At 39.3% G+C, this 14,856-nt stretch overlaps 1 protein-coding gene and 1 pseudogene across 1 annotated transcript; one reads left to right on the top strand and one right to left on the bottom strand.

Annotated features, from left to right (window-relative positions):
- Window positions 1-465: 465 nt before the first annotated feature.
- Window positions 466-7,352, top strand: LOC148722549 (uncharacterized; annotated as a pseudogene).
- A 1,503-nt stretch (window positions 7,353-8,855) lies between these two features.
- LOC111319062 (uncharacterized) lies at window positions 8,856-11,714 on the bottom strand. The gene has a single exon (XM_088736629.1). The coding sequence runs from the start codon at window positions 11,446-11,448 to the stop codon at window positions 9,634-9,636; it is 1,815 nt and encodes a 604-aa protein (XP_088592755.1). The 5' UTR covers window positions 11,449-11,714; the 3' UTR covers window positions 8,856-9,633.
- Between the last annotated feature and the right edge of the window lie 3,142 nt (window positions 11,715-14,856).

The raw sequence follows: 14,856 nt of genomic DNA on the forward strand, positions 1-14,856 counted from the left end.
TAAATAGAGTTTGACTAACTCTTTATAAGGGGTATAGTTAAAAATTCTCACGATAATAATATCTATAATTAATAATGTTCATCGACACCTTTTCTCTTAAGTAGTCAATTTTACAGTTGTTTGCTTGGTTGCCAAGCCTTTGAATGGGAGTGAGGCTAGGGGTGACCTTGTTATGATACAAACCTTGCTGCTTTTCAAATGTAAATCACTTTGTTATCATGCTAACTAGATACAGGTCTCTATCATGACAAGGTCACCTCCAGCCTCACTCCAAATCAAAGGCTTTGCAACTAAGTACGCAACTGTAAAATGGCCCATTTCCATGGAACAAGTGGAGTAGTGAATTCTTATGCAGATGAAGCCGCAGTATGGTGTCCCATTTGTTAGTTTCCACTTTCAAAGCATCGAAACATGTTCATTCGGCATCGAAGGTACTAAGTGTTCACTTGGAGACTAATGAACGCGGACAATGACTAACAGTTTGCTGATTGAAGTATTTGCTCGTGTTGTATTCAGCTTCACACGCGGCGTGACAGAGCATTACAACCCTGATGAACCAGAAGTGGAGACCTTTGGATATGACAATACCTTAAGCAGAGAGGGTCGAGAGTGGAATTGTCAGCCCGTTGATAAACCCATATATCAGGAATATTCACCGCCATTGGACGACGAGTATGATCTCGTGTCCGTAAGTAATTTTCGAGTTAGATATCGGCTCATCAACGCGAGTTCACCAGATGAGAGTGAAGACGAACAGCAAGATGGAGATGACGAAATGGCCTGGAAGCGATTCAGACCATCTGCTCTTCGGACAGTTTGTCAATCAATGTACATCGGTGCCTTGATTTCACTCTTAACTCCTGCCATCCTTGGTCTTCTTTACATCACGATCTCTTACACCTCCAACGAAACAGGACTGAACTGTCAATTTCAGCCCAAAGAGACAATCCCAGTTAAGATACAGTGGATCACAACATTGACTGCCCTGATAGCTGTTGCCTTTCTTTACATGTGGTATTTTGTTGGAATACTCTTTCTTTTTCGACCTTACCAGTTAAAGGGTGTGAAAAGAAAACTCATTTTCGTTGCTTTTTTCCTGTTTTGTGTGGATGCAGTGTATCGTGTTGTCCTTCAAGCCTACGGGATATCTCATTCCAAGCTCTCTGCGTTTCAAAAGGTTCCTCTCAATGTTTCATTTATAATTAGCATATGTTGGCAAGCTTATCTTTTGACAAATCACTTTCGGAACCTGTCGAGCAGAATAAGTTTATTCGTGAAAATAACAACTCCGAGCTGTTTCACTTTTATTATAGGTATCTTCATAGGATCGTTTATTTATCCAATGTACAACAAACGGACTGAAAATGGAAAACTCTTGATTGCACTCTTCTCGCCTCTCTTTGGAGTTATCTTTAAGGTACTCTTACGACTTAGCGCTCAACGCTTGAAGAAAATTGCTCATCCGGAATACTCGTATATCTTGTTAGCGCCGTTTTATTTTGGATCAGCGGTCATGTTTCGAGTAATGCAGGCAGAGCTTGACAACCTCAAGTTCATCGCTGTTCTTGGAATAGTAAGTAAGTAAGTAAGGACTTTATTTATAGAGGGGGACACGTAACAGCTGAAAAGCTGACAAACCTGTGGCCCTCTAACTAGATTATACAGCATTACAAAAAACTGATAAATAAATAAATATATAAATAATTACAAAATTCTATGATAGAAATAGCAGGATATATTAAAAATATTCAGAAAGATAAAATTAATTTATAAAAAATTAAAATTAGATAATGTGCTATTGCTTAATATTGTTTCAAAGTTGTCCAGGTTTTTATATGAGCTTATAAAATGCTTTTTCATAGCTGTTTTGAATAGTTTTATACTAGGCTTATTTTTGATATCATGGGGAAGGCTGTTCCATAACTTAACTGCGTCAACACTGAATGCCTTGCCACCATCGTTATTTCTTAGGTATTTGGGACACACTAAATTTAAATTGCCATGTCTAGTAGACCTATTGTGTACAGAACTGTTCGTCTTGAGCAAGTCTCTGATGTAAATCGGAACATCGCCTTTAAGGCTCTTAAAAATCATTGTACACTTATTTAGTTTGATTTCATCAAAAAAAGGCAACCAGCCTAGTTTACTAAAGTTTACAACACTTCTAGAATAAGAGTCCACTCCAAGAATTACTCGGGCAGCCCTTTTCTGTAACCTTAGGAGACAGTGGAGTTCTTTAACGTCGCAGATATTCCAAACCATGCTCCCGTACATAAGGACGGGTTTAATCAAGGCGTTATAGTATAAGAGTCTTTCTTTTATTGGAAGGTATCTCTTTATCTTTTTCAATAAACCAATACGCTGAGAAAGCTTGGCCTTTAGGCTAGAAATGTGGTCACTAAATGTAAGATCTTGATCGAGTGTTACACCAAGCAATTTATAAGAGGTTACTTGTTCTATTTCGGCCCCATCAAGGGTCACTGACAGGTGATTGCCATCAACTAATGATGAATGTAGCCTCTTTCCGGTGATAAGTAATGCTTTGGTTTTAACGGCGTTTAGGACCATCCCATTTTCGCTAGACCATTTACTTAATTTATCCATGTATTCTTGAAGACGTCGTTCCAATTCCAAAGGTGCATTATCGATATTAGCGCTGGCTTTAAATGTGGTGTCATCCGCGTAGGCATGAATTGAGTCCGATCCAACAGCTTCGGGAAGATCATTGACGAACATTAAAAATAGTAGAGGTCCTAATATGCTACCTTGAGGAACTCCATTGGTTAGCATAAGTTGTGACGAAGTCGAGTTATTTACAGTAACACACTGTTTGCGATTGAGTAGATAGCTCTGCAATAGCTTTACAACATTATCTGGAAATCCATATGATCTTAACTTTACCAGGAGAATGTCATGATTGATGAAGTCGAATGCCTTGCTATAGTCCACAAAAACCAAGCCGCTGACATTGTTCTTATCAAGGTCAAGAAGGACTTGGTCCAGAAGAAACAACAAAGCAGTATCCGTGGAGTGGTTTTTACGGAACCCTGATTGGAAGCGGTATAAAAGTGAATTTTCTGTTAAGTAGGTGTTCACAGCATTGAAGATGTGTCTTTCAAAGACTTTAGAAAGAATAGGCAAAATACTAATAGGACGATAGTTTTGAATATCTTGCTTGTTTCCTTGATTCTTGAATAGAGGTTTAACCTTTGCTATTTTCCATTGTGAGGGAAATGTACAAGTTTCAATACAGTGATTTATAATTTTAGCTATGGAGCATGATATTTCAGGAGCTGCAATCCTTAGAACTCTGGCACCAAGCCCATCGATTCCCGTGGCTTTGTGTGTAGGTATACTTAGAAGATAATCGTTAACCTCACTAGGAGTTATTTGCGGAATAAGATTCTCAATTTGACTGTTAGATTTGTCTGGTGGACCAGGAAGAGCATCATAATGAAGTACAGGTGCCGCCTTTATGAGACATTTATATACATCAACGAAGAAGCGGTTAAAGCGTTCAGCGATTGAATGGTCATCCTTTATCAAGTTGTTGTTTTCGTCAGCAATAGGGACGGAGTCGTCGTTATTCTTTGTATCTTTAGATAGGTCTTTAATTAAAGACCAAAGTTTCTTTGGACATTTTTGATTTTTACTGAACTGAGTTTTAAAGTACTGTTCCTTCGCATTTCTTAGTTTCCTCGTCACTTTGTTTTTAACCAGTTTAAAAGCAGACCAATCTTGCTCATTTTGTGTTCTCCTGGCCCTCTTTAGAAGATTATCGCGTTTATTTATTTCGTTGTATAGATCATTAGTGAACCATTTCGGCTGATTGATTTTCTTCACACTCTTGGACTTTAAAGGTGCGTGATTATCAAGAATGTCATTAAAGATTTTGTACCAAGATTCAACAATGTCATCGGCATCTCGAAAAACAAAGGAGATATCCCAAGGGGCTTCTCTTAGGTCTCGCAGAAAGCACTCTTTGTTGATTTTGTCGATATTTCTGTATTTGATTTTGGAATGTTGTTTACGTTGTGCATCCATGGTTTTGTAGCACCTCAAGATGGTGACCGGAAGGTGATCGGAAAGTCCAGATTTACCTATGGATACTTCTCTAATTCTAGCAGGATGACTCGAATAAATATGGTCTAAGCACGTATCAGAGGCAGGTCTTGTTACTCCATTTACCATCTGCGTTAATCCAAGACTGTTCAGTGCCTTTGCGAGACAATGTTTTGAATAACAGTTGAAATCAATATAATCCAAATTGAAGTCTCCCAGAATAATCAATTCATTGTTTTGGAGATGGGCATTTTCAATATTTTTACCCAAGCTCTCATTATAATCTTTGTTGGCTGAAGGTGGACGGTAAACACCAGATATCAAAATCGGTCTCTTTGATTTATGAGGACAAATTTGAAGCCAGAGAGTTTCAAGATCATCCAGTTCCAAATCTCTTCGACGTGAAGCCATAACTTTCTCATTTACATACGCAATTATGCCGCCACCTTTCTTCCCGATTCGATCTTTTCTGTGTAATGTGTAGCCGGGTATCATGTAATAGCTGTCTGGAATTTTACTTGATCCGAACGTCTCAGTGAGAATTAAGACGTCGAGTTTAGCAGCACTGTTGTTGTTCGAGGTGAGCATTAGCGATAGTTCTTCCAATTTGGTGTCAGTCAGTCGTTGGATGTTCCAGTGGCAGACTGATAAACCTCTGAAGCCTACAGGAGGTTGAAGGTTATTAGGTCCTGGATTGACAGCAATATCGCCAGATAGAAGAATACACAGACAAAATTGGCTAAGCTTGACGAACCGCAACAACGCGTGGAGCTTCAAATTCAATTCGCAAGGTGTGCATTTCGAAGGCTTTGACTTACAGTTGAATGTAGGTGGAGCAGATATTTCCTTCCCAATGAAGAGTCACGAATAATCCACGGCGCGGCAGAGGTTTTAGAACGAAGCACCATGGTCTTCATCGATCATATTTTTCATGTAATTTTGAAAAGACACTCAGCTCCTTGGGGAAGTCTTCGTACTCCTCGCCGTGAGAGGCTAATGGCTGATATCGTTATTATAAGCATGTTATCTGAATCAACCGCTATTGTTGTCTGTAACGGGCGTTTGTTAATTGTATCGATTCATTTACTTACAAAACGTTCCCCTTTTAAAGCTGCTACAGGAATTTGTAGTTTACACCTCAGTTGCAATGGTTGTTGAGTGGTTTTTTACCGGCGTATCCTTGGCCATCGAAACTCGCTTTCAGAATATTGCAGTTATGGCCGTCTGGCGAAAAAGATGGAAAAGACACATTTTGGTTGCGATGGTTAATATGGTTCTAATAGCCTTCGGGACGACAGGAAAACTCTTGGAAGTTGTGCATGGGCGCCTTGCTGAGTCCGAAGGTCTTCCGTGCAGAATGCCCTTCACTTAAAGAACTTCTTCAAAACCAAATGCAGACTTTCAGCCTTCCTAAGGGTAATTAATGGACGTCTAGTGCTCAAGATTGTTGACATGTTGCATTCACTGGTTTGTTACGGAAACGTGGCATTGAGGAGAACAAAATCAACCCACTCAGCTTGTGAGAGGCAAGAAATCTTTCAGCATTTAAGGTATATTTGTGACAGGCGACGATAGAAGACTTTTAGACAGCGAACTAACTCTAATTTGCGAGTCAGCGAGAGGTTTTCACGAGAAAAAAGAGCTTGCAAGAACGCCATTATTTTCCGTTTACAGAGCATTCGCTCATGCACACGCCTTCCTTCTTGATAAAAAAAAATGGCAAGTCCTAATACTAGATCTGATAGGCATATAGATAACGGAATTAAAGTAAATAGGTAATTGTAAACTGTTTAAGACAGTGTATTTGGAATACACTGCATGTAGATCAGATGGTAGGATCAAAACTTGGCAGAGTTCAATACCGTGATGGTTTTCTTCTTTGTTTTTCATGCATGTATGGAAAGGTTTGCAAGAGGACACACTTTCTCTTCAAAGAATCGTCCACTTTACGTCTAGCTCCTGAGAATTCGGAGATACAGAAATTTCAAGATATGAATAGCTTTATGTTTTTGTCACTGGTTATTTCTCCCAGAGTCATTTTCGTAGTTGTTAAACCTGTCTGTGTTTATTAAAATTCAGACTTTGAACACAGACGCCATGCTATTCAATTATAAACAAGATTTAGCTGTTTGTTTCATGAGTTGATGCGTGTCATTAGCTGTGCTTCCAAGCGAAGTGGCTAAGGAACAAAGAATGTTCCTGTTTAACTACGTAAGCAGAATGATTATCTTTCTAGTTGTTTCGCTACGTACTAAACAAAAATTTTTGTTTCTGTGTTCTTGCTTTCATATTCAAAGAATCAGAGAAAGTCTGCGCTCGCACTGATACCAAAATAAATTAATTTGGAGAGTATCTATTCGAAAATTTTGTACTTTCTTATTTCGTTTGGATAGAATTTGACAGAAACAGGATCATTAGGGCTCAACAAATACCGAAACCATTTTGAGCCATCCTGGGGCTTTTAGGGTTAAAATAGTTAATTCAGCATTGTCTAGAATCTTTTCACTTCACACGTCACTCAGTTGTGCTGGAAAGTCAATAAGCCTTTTCCAAGGTCAGAAAAAATGGAATGAGCTTCATTGAGCTCGCTGTAACCCCTGAGTATATCAAAATTTACTCAGGCTGGAGTTTTGCCACATGGGCACTTTCACTGCGGAAATGCTTTCACTTTCCAGGTATGAATCTATGTAAAAAGGTAGCATTTATTACGAAAGATTGTATTTCGTATCTGAAGTCTAAATTGTCCCCTCAAAGTCGGTGTTCAGTCACATCGTGTTTGAATTTGCTTCACTGAATCGTTCGCCATTCAAACGTCGATTTTATCAGTGATGGAGTGGTTTTTCACCAGCGTATCTATAACGATAGAAACTCACTATCAGAACATGGCCGTCATGGCTGTTTGGCGGAAACGATGGAAACGACACTATTATTCAAAAGCTCAGTATATTCTATCATATTATGAACCCAGAGCTATAAATAAAAATAAATGAATTGTCCTCTCTTTCGGTTTAGAGGGCTGAAAATCTACTATAAGTGCTAGTGGAACACGCGGAAGGATTGTAAATTACTAACCGTAGACTCGTGAGCCAACTTTTGTTCCGCTTATCAAAAATCCCACCTGGGTTATTACGCCAGTGAAGCGATCGAAATATATCATATCAATGCTATACAAGCCTGGAGTATCATTAATACTTGCTTGAATTTTGTTGAGTGTAAAATTTCATATCTACAGAATCCGATGTTGAACAAAACTGCTAATCTTTGTATTTCGAATAAACGATCTCCTCGCCAATAAGTCGTCTCCTTTCTTTGCGTTTGCGAGTTATTCTATTTCGTTCGTATTCTTTAGCGACCCACCGATCAACTGCTTTGAAAAGTTCCACCACTTCGACGGTAAACAGGTCTCGTGTACCAACTCACGTCACTAAAGATCGTTCAACTTGTAACTAATTGATCAAAAGTCACGGCTTCTCCTGTTTGCCCTTGGATCACTTTCGAACATTCTTTTTCCAAATCTTGTCTTTGTCAGTATTTGATAGGATACAGAAGACGTTCGACGTATCTAAGTTTTCTCACAGGCAATTTGCACACAGCCCTGTGAGAGAGGGCATCATTTATTTGTTTGCTAAGTACACCACTTGCATTGCAAAATTATTTCCGCTCAAATTTACTTTGTCGCTGTACAGGTAACGAAGCAACTCCAACAAATAGAGTTTTTGTTTCCGCCACGTGCACTTGACCTTAGAACATCGTAAAGAATGTAGGGCTACTGATTGCAAGCGCAAACTTGTGAGCTGGAATCACCAACTTACTTCCCTTTTTAACCCGATTCGACCCTGCTGGAACAACAAACTTCACATCACTCAGTAACTCCTTGTTAACGAAAAATTCAGTCCTTTCCCTGATTGATAAACATTTTATCTGCTAATTCCCGTCGGTATCCGCCATCTTCACCCTTAAAGAAGCATCCATTGAGCCAGTATTCAATAACGTCGCTTTTTTTTACTTGTGCGAAGTTCTGTACCCTCAGTGTGTAGGTGGTGTAACAGTCATGTAGTGGTTTTCCCTTCGAATACTTGCGGCTGTACCAGGAACCAGTCATTGTTTATCGCCTGGGAAAGGGGGTCGAAGCAGCCTAATTCCACCCCCCCCCCCAAGGCTCTGAAGGATAATCATCCCCTACAATGGCAGTCAATTTTTGGCTGTGCCCAGCCCCCCATCTGTTTGCAATACTGATCCTCCCCCCGTTGCCCATGAAAACCATGTGGTCCCACAAAGCCTCCTCTCCCCTCCCCCTCTCAGGTGACAACCGATGATTGGTCCCTAAGAGTATATTGGCCTTAGTCGAGAAATGTACTGTATGTGGGAAACTGGAGGGCTCTGAACAGCTATCAAACTTTTAATTCATCGATTCCACAAGAGGATCTGGTAAAATCCCTATACAATAGTATAGAAATTTACGATGTTCACTCCCGGTACTTATGGACAGATCGTACTGCTTCCGCTTTTTTTTCAGGACTGCTGGCCACTTTAGCAACATACTACGCGTTTTATTACGTTTAACTGAAAAGAAAATGCGGAACTCTGGGAGTAAAACGCACAATAAGTATTCCCGCGCGGCGCGCAAACATTAAGTCTGCTTTTTAGCCACTTTCTTTTGCTCGTGCGACGGACTTCGCCATTTTAAGGGCGGGAGGGAGGGAGGAAGCAACTCGTTGTCTATTGCGGGGGGGTCGCGAAATTTTTTTATGTGCAAAGAATATTTCGATGAATCTAACATCTTCGCAAGTGACAACAATTTTCAAACTGTTTATTTTTACAGTAACCTTCAGAAGGATGTATAATTTACAATGAGTATACCTAGAGATCTGAGTAACAAAGAAAGAATGCAGATGGAGCAAAACCGATATATATCTATGCGTATTATTTATCAGAATAGCCACGAAATGTGGGACTATGCGGGTACCTAGAGCTGAAGCTCGTTACCGAAGGTCTTACTGTTAATTATTGAGGTATCACTGGTGTCTCAGATCCTTTGAAAATTATTTTGTTTTAAAAATAGGTGCACTATAAATACTCTAAATAGACTTATCAATGATATAAGTAAAAATTCCATATACGGGACAGATAAAAACGCCGCGTGCGGGGAACAACGCGGAAGAGTAATTATAAAGCAATGGCGTCCGTGCATGCTCTTAAAAAGTTTAAAATTAAGAATGTACTCTTCTTTCGATATATAGTATCAGGGATTGTCATTTTTTTTTCAACAAGAACGGTCTCTAGATGGACGAATGCAGTATCGTGGAAAAGAATAGAGTCTTCTTGTTTTTGGAGGAAATCCCTTCGTCGGTTCCCCAATGAGATTTTGCTCGCTGTCTTAAAGCTCTCTGTCGTCGCTTGTCAAGAGAGATTTCTTTTCCCGAAAAGGTGGAGCGGAACGATTTCATTTTCCTGAGTACCACGTTTCCCTTTCAAACTGGTAAGTGTAACATATCAACAATCACGAGCACCAAAGTCCGATTAACATAAGGAAAGCTGGAAGACTGCGGTATTTGGTTCACGAAAAGTTCCCTATGCGAAGGGCATTTTGCAAGATTGAACTTTGGACTCAGGAAACCGCCCATGCACTACTACCAAGAGATTTGTTGACGTCCAGATAGCCAATGGAATCACATTAGCCATCGCAACCAAAATGTGTCTTTTCCATCTTTTTCGCCAAACAGCCATAACTGCTATATTCTGAAAACGAGTCTCGATGGCCAAGGATACGCTGGTAAAAAACCATTCAATAGCCAGCGCAACCAAGGTATGGATTGCAACCTTCTGCCTAAGGTTTGAAAGTGGAACGTTTTGTAAGTAAACTAACTGATATAAGTACAACAATCCGTTAACAGACACAATAGCAGTTGACTCATACAACATGCTCATGATAATGATGTCAGCCATTAGTCTCTCACAGCGAGGAGTGCGAAAACTTCCCCAAGGAGCTGAGTGTCTTTTCCAGATCACATGACAAATATGATCAATGAAGACCATGGTGCTTCGTTCTAAAACTTCTGCCGCTCCATGGACTGCTCCAAGAAGAGCGATGAATCGAAGGTTTTCAAGGTCTGCTTGTAACACTCGAAACATGATCGCTGATCCAAAATACAACGGCACTAACAAGCTGTATGAATATCCCGGATGAATTATTTTTTTTAAGCGCTGAGCGCAGTGTCGTGAGATCACCTTAAAAATAACTAAAGGGAGAGGTAAGAAGAGCGCGATTAGAAGTTTCCCCTTTTCATTTTGTTTGTTATAAAGTGGATAAATAAATGATGCTGAGAAGATGCCAATGATACAAGTGAAACAGCTCGGAGTTATCATTTTTATGAATAAACATATTTTACTCGACAGGTTCCGAAAGTGATATGTTAGAAGAATAACCTGGCAAATTATGCTAATTACAAATAAAACGTTGAAAGGAATCTTTAGAGGCACAGAAAGCTGCGAATGAGACACTCCAAAGACCTGAAGGAGAACACGACAAAGTGCCTCCACACAAAACAGGACAAAAGCAAAGAGAATGAGCTTTCTTCTGATGCCCTTCAACTGATAAGGTCGAAAAACGAAGAACATTCCCACAAAGAACCACATGTAAAGAAAGGCAACACCTATCACGTCAGACAATGTTCTGATCCACTGTATTTTAACAGGGATTGTCTTCTTTGGTTGAAATTCGCAGTTGCGTGCCGTTTCGTAGGAGAGGTAAGAAATCATGATGTACAGTAGGCCGATGATTACAGGAATTGAAAGTGAAATCAAGAAGCCAGTGCACATTGATTGACAAACTGTGCGAAGAACGGATGGTCTGAATCGTTTCCAAGCCATTTCGTCATCTCCATCTTGCTGTTCGTCTTCACTCTCATCTGGTGAGCTCGCGTTGATGAGCCGATATCTAACTCGAAAATTATTTACGGACAAGAGATCATACTCGTTGTACAATGGCGGTGAATATTCCTGATATATGGGTTTATCAACGGGCTGACAATTCCACTCTCGACCGTCTCTGCTTAAGGTATCGTCATATCCAAAGATCTCCACTTCAGGCTCATCGGGGTTGTAATGCTCTGTCACGCCGCGAGTGATGCTGAATGCAATACGACCAAAAACTTCAAACAGCAAACTTCCATTCATTGTCGCTTTCGATAGTGGTCGTGGGAATACTTCGAAAAGCATCGAACGAACGCTCGTCGAATCAACGTTCATCGAATGAACGTGTTTTGAATAAGCTCCAGTTTCCAAGTATGATGTTTTGAAAGTGAAAGTGCTTACAAAGTGGAAACCACACTCAAACCTTCTTGATACGTCCAGACCTGTCAAGGGCTCTGGTATGAAATGCCTCATTTGTATTTCATAGAAGCAAGCCAAGTTGCTGAGAATTAACTCCCCTACTGCGCTGTGTGAATATTCAAGAGACAAGATTACGTCGATTACTCAGTTACTACACTGATATTTTCATAAAGTTTTTTCAGATGTAATTTCAGCAATGGTCTCTGAACTCGGTATTGTATCGATGGAACGTATTTATTCTTTTGTTCACTCTGATGATTAAGCGCATTGTTCTTCAATATCGATCACTGAAAGTTGCTCTGAAAGTAAATACAAATGAAGTATCGAGTAACTTCGACGCCAAGGAACTAACGTATGCAAATTATTTTCCATTTGTTCATAAGAACTGAAACGGCTTGACAGTAGATTGTCAAATGAGCACTTAATTATTTCCGGAGGGTTGACAAAAAAACCCTTGTTGCTAATACCGAATCGGAAATAAACTTTCTGTAAATGATTTAGCACTTAATTCTAGCAAATTAGTATATGAGCACTTAATTAATTCCTTTGCGTGGGTTGAAAAAAACCCCTTGGCGCAAATACCGAAAATAAGCTCTCGGTCAATACTTTGAAGAATGTTAATGAAGGAACTTGTTTGATTTAACAACAAATTTTCAGAGCTGAAATCTTGTTAAAATAAGTAGCAGATAGGAGAATTGTTTAATCTTGGGGGGGGGAGTTGTGTGGGAGTGAAAGATTAAAGAAAAGCTTCCGTTGGACTTCAGGCTAACAATAAACTGAAGTTTCTTGCTAAGTTCGGTAATGCTCAGTGAACAATAACGAAATCAAAATAACGACGATCGGTTAATTTAAACTGTAGCTTTCTTAAAGTTCATTTATGAATTTCTAGATAAGTTGCTATACGTTTTTGTCAATCGAACAATCGCCCTCTTTGGTAATGTATCGACTTATGATATTTATTCCCCCTGAGCCGGTTTAGATGCATTATTAATATTCATGGTATCCATTACTGATTGAGCGAGTAAGGCGAACATTTTACAATGTATAGAGCCTAGTAAGATGAACCCATTACTTTTTATTTCAGTTTTGTTTAATAAGTAACAATTTATGTCAAAATATCCTTTCATGTGCTTATATAATGACTGGACTTCGCGTCCTTCATTAATAGTTCCTGCGTTTGCCAATAGTGTCCTAATTTTTCACGGCAATTAAACAGTTCCATACCTTCACTTAGCAAGATTCAGTTTGTTTGTGTAAGGTTCGCGCTAGGTCCGTGAATCCGAGCAAGAGAAGACTCGGTCCGTAGATTAAAGTAAAAATACCTCAGCCGAAAGCCTAATTTCGACTCGACGTTTCAGCTTAGGAAGTTTTTAATTCATGCCAAAGAGCCTGAGTCAGCCATTTGATATCATTTGGCTTTCAAAACTATTTGGCAAAAACCTTTCTAACCATTTTCATTAGTGGACAAATAGGAAACTATTTGAACTATGAAGCCCACGGAAAGAAGAGTGTGAAGTTCCCTGATGATAAAAGAACTCGAAGATACATTTTACGAGAATGATTCTTAAAGAACGTATCCTGAAGTCATTGAAGAAATGTTTGCCATTACTGGCCAACCTTCTTAACTTGGAATTAAGGCAGAAATTCCTAGGTACTTTATTTGTTCAGTAAGGTGAAGTATTTTCAATTTTAGGGCTACAATCAGTTTGGGATATTAAAGAACAATGCACTAAAACAAAATATCACGTCACGCCTGATATGGCACAGAGTATAGTGAGTGCGGTTTCCCCAAGACCCCAGACGTAAGCTCGATATGAAACTGTACGAAGTGTAAATGAACGGTATTTTCGATACCCAAAACATCCTTTCAGATGCTTTCGCAATGGCAGGTGTTGTGTATACATTTAGTGGAGACACACACTCCTCAATTGCTTACTACTATTCTATCTTTATTCGTTGATCAAGTATCTTATAAGCTGGTAGAATAGTCTTACTTAGTAACAGTACTTTCACATCACTCAGTAATCTTACAGTAATATCACTAACACTAGTACAAGTACTTTTACTGTGTTCTCAATACACTACACCAGGACTTCGTTTCGTTCATTCATAGTGTCTGTGTTTGGTAATAGATTTCTAATTTTCTACAACAATTAAACAGTTTGATCATTTTAATTAGAAACTCAAGCAAAAACCCGAATCGAAAATGATATTTAGATCATTTCTATTCTACGAGCTTCTGTTGACTCTTAAGACTGTCCGTTTCATTCATAAAGACGTTTTGGTATGATCAGAACTTGGCAGAGTTCAGTGGCGTGATGGTTTTGTTCTTATGTTTTTCATGCAGGTATAGGAATCGTCCACTTTTACGTCTGGCTCCTGAGAAATTGGAGGTGCAGAAATTTCACGGATGTGAATAGATAAATGTTTTTGTCAGAGTTATTTCTCCAAGAGTCATTTTGGTGGTTGTTAAACCTGCCTGTTAAGAAGACGTTACCGAATTTATGCGCGAGCGACTCGCGCGCGCTCGCTTTGAGACTTTGAAGTTAAATGTCGTCGACAAATCACGAGGCCTTTTTTTTTGTTGACGGGTGCTAGTTTCTTCTAGAGGATTTGAAAGTTTTCAGTTTTTTCGCGTGAAAATGTTTTGGCGGTCGTTGGTATTTACCGTGTTTACTGTGAGTTTACCGTTTACCGTGTTACGAATAAACGTGTTTGTTTGATTTCCGTATCGCTTCTGGACCCTGCTGGGTCTATTAAAATTCAGACTTAGAACACAGACGCCATTCCATTCAATTATAAACAAGATTTAGCTGCTTGCTTCGTGAGTTGATGCGTGTCGTTAGCTGTGCTTCCAAGGGAAGTGGTCTGAAGGCTTTTAAAAGTTTAGAAGTTGAATAGAAAACAAAGAATGTTCATGTTGAACTACGAAAGCAGAATAATTTTCTTTCAGGTTGTTTCGCTGAATAAGACAAACAACTTTTGTTTCCGTGTTCCCGTTTTCATTTTCAAAGAATCAGAGGAAGTCTGCGCTCGCAATATCTTCATTACATCACATGTTTACAATATGCCCAAGTGTGCACCTACAATTAATTTGAACAGCTATTTCCCCTGTACCAAAATAAATGAATTTGGAAACCAGTTATTCAGAACTTTTGTATTTTTTTATTTCCTTTTGGATAGATCATTGAGGTTTAGCAAAAACCGAAACCACTTTGAGCAACCCTGGGGTTGTTAGGTTTAAAATAGCTAGTTGAGTATTGACTACAAACTTTTCACTTAACACTCAGTCTAGCCGGCAGGAAAGTCAATACGTCTTTACCAGAAGCAGGAAAATGGAAATGAGCTTCTTTGAGTTCGCAAAAACCGCTGAGAATAGCAGATTTTACTCAGGCTGGAGTTTGCCACGTAAGCACTTTCACTACGGAAGTACTTTCACTCTCTAGATGTGTATCTACCTAA

Source organism: Stylophora pistillata, chromosome 10 (genome assembly GCF_964205215.1).
Source record: "Stylophora pistillata chromosome 10, jaStyPist1.2, whole genome shotgun sequence".
In the NCBI taxonomy this organism is placed as follows: Eukaryota; Metazoa; Cnidaria; class Anthozoa; order Scleractinia; family Pocilloporidae; genus Stylophora; species Stylophora pistillata.

Excerpts from the sequence above, each read along its gene's own strand:
- LOC111319062 (XM_088736629.1), bottom strand. The coding sequence starts at position 11,448 with ATGAGGCATTTCATACCAGAGCCCTTGACAGGTCTGGACGTATCAAGA.